General features: G+C 33.6%; 1 protein-coding gene across 1 annotated transcript; it reads right to left on the bottom strand.

The window, feature by feature from the left end:
• Nucleotides 1-3305: 3305 nt before the first annotated feature.
• Nucleotides 3306-4243, bottom strand: LOC141622018 (dehydration-responsive element-binding protein 1D-like). Its single transcript, XM_074438100.1, has one exon. It carries the CDS (start codon nucleotides 4143-4145, stop codon nucleotides 3549-3551), a length of 597 nt encoding a protein of 198 aa, XP_074294201.1. The 5' UTR covers nucleotides 4146-4243; the 3' UTR covers nucleotides 3306-3548.
• Between the last annotated feature and the right edge of the window lie 447 nt (nucleotides 4244-4690).

Genomic DNA, 4690 nt, shown 5'->3' with positions numbered 1-4690 from the left:
CGTGCTTTTATAAACCAACTTCCTTAAAAGTAGTTGTACAAATGTCATAAAACAATGGGATGTTATCTTTTATAAGAGGAACAAAGAGTATAGTATACTTAATAAGTGTCCGTCATTTCTTTACCTATTTCATATTTTAGTGTTTTATTTATTTGTTTCTTTATATTAGCTAGGAATGCTTATGTGCCAATTTATTTGTTTCCACATATATTATTCTTCACTTGTCATCTAATAACAATAACAAATTATGGTCCCTTCCTCGTCTTTCATTAGTTTTTGTGTCAAAAATAACGGTTTACAGATGATCAGACGAAGAGAGTACTATGTTTCCACTATGCAAAGGGGTTTAATTATAGCATTACCATCAACTTTTAATATATACGAGTATTTTTTTTTGGTTATATACCCATTTTAAATTATGATTTTTGAGTAAATAGATAAATAGAGTAGTACAATGAATTTTTACAAGTATAAATGGTTAGAATTTATTATATTTTACAATTTTTAGTGAGGGTCACCATTTTAATGTTAGGTGGATTGTGTTAATTTTGAGTTTTTCATAAATTAACAAGTCATCTACATTGTGTTATGTATTTAAAAGCAATTTGCTATATGCTTTAAGTTTTCCATACACGTGAAAAACTTTCGCAAACAATCATGAGATTTATTTAGTTAGAAGAGTTCTAATAAAGGAAATGGCTATCCATTTAGTTGTATTCTAGGTGTTATAAATCCATGGCAAGATTATTGATTTTTCGATAAAGAAGTCTCGCATTACCATGTCATACATCCTTGCTTCTTAATCCTCCGACAATTTTAACCATGTCTAAAACATGTTAAATATTATTACGTGAGTAAATAACACGAAACCTATCAAATGTATAGTGTGAACGCCGATAAAAAAAAACATAACATAAAAGTGTAGCAACATAACAAGTTGTCGCGTATGCAAAAACACTAGAAATGTCGCATTTGTTATCGTTTTTAAACTTTAAAGTTATCGGTGAAAACGAAATTCAATTTGTCGGTTAGTTAATAAACCAACATAGTTTTTGTTGTTGGATTTTAATTAAGTATTTAGTTGAAAATATCAAGATTTTATCTCTTAAACCCGACAACTTATTTTACATTAATTTTTTTTTAAAAGTTGTAAAAATTAACTATACAATGCGAAATCAACTCATATACTTAAGTTAAAAAACATAGTTGCTAGGGAGTTTTTTTAGTTAATAAATTGGTGATATAATAATAATCCAACAACAAAATAATTGGAATATTTGTAAACCAATTTAGAAATTCAGTGAATCGGAAAAGTAAGGTCAACTATGAACAAAATTGTAACATACCTTTTATTAACTCCTAAATGTCTTTATTTGTGTATATTTATAGTAAAAGAAAAAGGGTAACACAACTAACTATACTTGTACCTGAAAACTTATTTCCTTGGTCAAATGTGTCGTAGTTCGTTACTCTAATTAGTTTTGTCTGTTAATTCATTATTGGAAATAAGGATTATACATTATGATCCCTAAATGAATGAAAAATTGGGGATTTGTTTTTGTCTTTACAAATTACAATTAACATTAGTAGGAGTTTCTTTTTCTTTTTCTTTACGATTAAGATGAGGAGTATGACTTTTTTTTTTTATTGAATTAAAATCCTTAAATTTTTTTCTGAACCGTGAATAAATGGTAAGGAAATATATTACATGCTCGTTTACAACCTTGATAAAAAAGTAATTATTCAACTTTATCTAACCCGTGATCGGATCCTTGATTTTCAAATTTAAGATATATTTCGGTAATTTTTTATATATCCTAGTACTCTATTATAGATTTTTTTTTTGAGTAGTAAATTAAAACATTTATATTCTTTGCTTATCTGCTTTATGACAACACATGAACGAACATCGTAAATGGAGCGATAAAGCATTTAATTATTATTGTCATATCATATGTTATCGCTACTTGTAATTATTTTTCCAAATTCGTGTCCGACATATTACTCCAATCGTCGACAATATTTAATGAACTTGTCAAATTGCCCCTCCAACCCCAAACAATTTCTATCAAATTGGCGACTGAAATGTTTTCTTGACGACCACTCTCAGTGCCATTTCAGTGTCAAACTAATCACCAATTTGGCGGCTAGGTCAACATATTGGAGACTGACTTCAATCGCCAAATTGATGACTACATTTACTTTCTATCGTCAATCAGTCTATTTGCGACTGATCAGTGTCACCAATTTTGGCGACTAGACGTTGAGACCAATATCTGGCGACCAATTTCAGTCGTCAATTTATTTTGGTGTCCCCTTAAGCTAGCAGTGAATTCTTGTAGTGCTTGTTATTTTGGGTTTTTTTTATGCTTCTAAACCTTTGTCCTAATGCCCATTTACCTTGAATGTCATTCGTGATAGTCGTTCAAAACGGCGATTAAAAGATTGAATCGATTAGTTCTATTAGATTAATTGAACATTTTGATTTGTTTGATTACGTTGGCGTCATGATGGAAACTATTTTTTTTTCTTTCAAAGTTAATTGTATGTAGAAGCTAAGTAAATAGTTATGAAAGAGGCAAAGTTGGAAGTTCATTAATTATTGTCGAAAATACAAAATAATGTGTCAACGACGAATAGCTTATTTTTTCTATACCCCGTATAAGATAAACATTCAGTTACAAAAATAATTTATAGAAACATAGACAATATTTTGTTAGAACTCTTGTTCATGTATCGTTTTTATTTGAAAACAAAAATTGACAAGTTGCTCATAGGTACTTCAGGAATTAGTAACTCTTCTAAGAAATTGTCTCTCACTATATTAATAATATACAAGTAATAAATATACTAAAAACTAATTATAAAAAAATGATAAAAATAAAATAAAAATGATAACTCGCTATTATAAGAGAGATCTCTCGCTAACATCAATGAAAGAGACCCCCTAAAAAGAACATTAATGAAAAACCGTCTCACAAAAATTTGTGATCTTGAATTGGGCTCCTCGTAAAAGTGTATGCTGGACTTTACTGGTAGCCCTACCCTTTCAAATGGGCTAGGAAGGAGATGTCACAAACCAAGAAGTTTTGTAGATTTTTCGTCCATATGTGTGAATATAGCCCATTGTGAATTGTGGGAAAGAACTTGGCATACTTACTCCATTTAATTCAGTTCAATTTAACTCAACCCAAAATTTAGTTCATTACAGTTCAACTTTTTCTGATCGAAAAGAACATAAACGGAGTCAACCAATGGTTTATGACAATTTTATTTGTGAAATGACGGTTAACGATGATAATATATTGCCCTAAAAAGGTAAAAGAATTCATGTTATATGTATCACCACAAATTACACAAAAATCTCCCTATACCTTTACTCAAAAATCAAATCAACCCCATATTATGAGTTATGACTATATATATCTACCTTCCAATGAAATCAACCCACCAAAGACACTAACTAGAATCTACCCCTTCTCAAAACATACCCTCAAGGTAAAAATAAAAAATATATGTGAGTATGATAGTAACACTATTTCATTTTCTTAAATAGAGTAGCTCCAAAGTGACACATCAGCAGTCTCACAGTCCACGTCATCATAACCGCCATAACTACCCCAACTACAACTACCAGGCGGAGGTGGTATCCCAAGCTCTTGATACATATCACCCAACCCCACCTCATCATCCTCCATATAAAACACATTCTCCATCTCCATCTCCATCTCCGCCACCGCCACCGTCTCAACCGGCCTAAACTCCTCAGCCGCCTCTGCCGCAGCCCTCTGTATATCCTTCGTATCATTCGACACCGGAACGCGCAACCGCCACGCCGAATCAGCAAAATTCAAACACGCACCATGACGTCCTCGTAAAGCAATAACCGCCACGTCATGTGCCCGTGCCGCCATCTCAGCAGTTGGAAACGTGCCTAACCATAACCGGGCCGTGGTTTTGGGCTGCCGTACCTCACAAACCCATTTATCCGAGTTCCGCTGTCGGATACCCCGGTAAACCGGGTGACGTGTCTCCTTGAATTTCTTCCGACCGGCCTGTCTTTTCGGATACTCCGACGCTAGCTTCAACCCGGCTTCCTCATCGGTCGATGGACTCCTATCTCCGTTGTTGTAAGACATATCCATTTTATTTTATTTTATTTTAAATTTAATAATCTGGGTGTTTATAGTCGACAATTGTGATTCGGGTTTTAATTAAGGAAGCAGTGAAGTGGGGATATATATATAGGTATGGATAGGTGGGACCGGGGATGTAGAACTTAGGTGTGGATAACAAGTGGGGAGTAGGGTAGAAAAGTAGATTTTAATATTATTGAGAGATTGAGAAGGCTAAGGAAAGGAAGAGAGAGGGAAAACGCGCGAACGCGGAGGATGAGGAGGAGACAGCTGTGTAGAGGTGGCAAATAAGGAGAAATATGGTGGGGGAATGGGGTGGAGAGAGGTAGTATAGAGGTTCCTCTGACTTTCGTTGATTAATTTCTAGTTTCTACTAGGAGTTACGGGTCCCACATTTGTAACGTAATTAATCTACAATTGGTCTCCCTTGTGACGGGTTACCATTTGTGACGGATATTTTGTGAGATAAAATGGTAACAAAATGGGTTAGTGGGGAAAGGGGACCACATGAATAGTGTTGCAGAGAGAGAAAAAGTGGGTACATTGTGAGGTAA

Source organism: Silene latifolia, chromosome X, assembly GCF_048544455.1.
Source record: "Silene latifolia isolate original U9 population chromosome X, ASM4854445v1, whole genome shotgun sequence".
In the NCBI taxonomy this organism is placed as follows: Eukaryota; Viridiplantae; Streptophyta; class Magnoliopsida; order Caryophyllales; family Caryophyllaceae; genus Silene; species Silene latifolia.
This window is presented reverse-complemented; position numbering and strand designations above follow the sequence as displayed.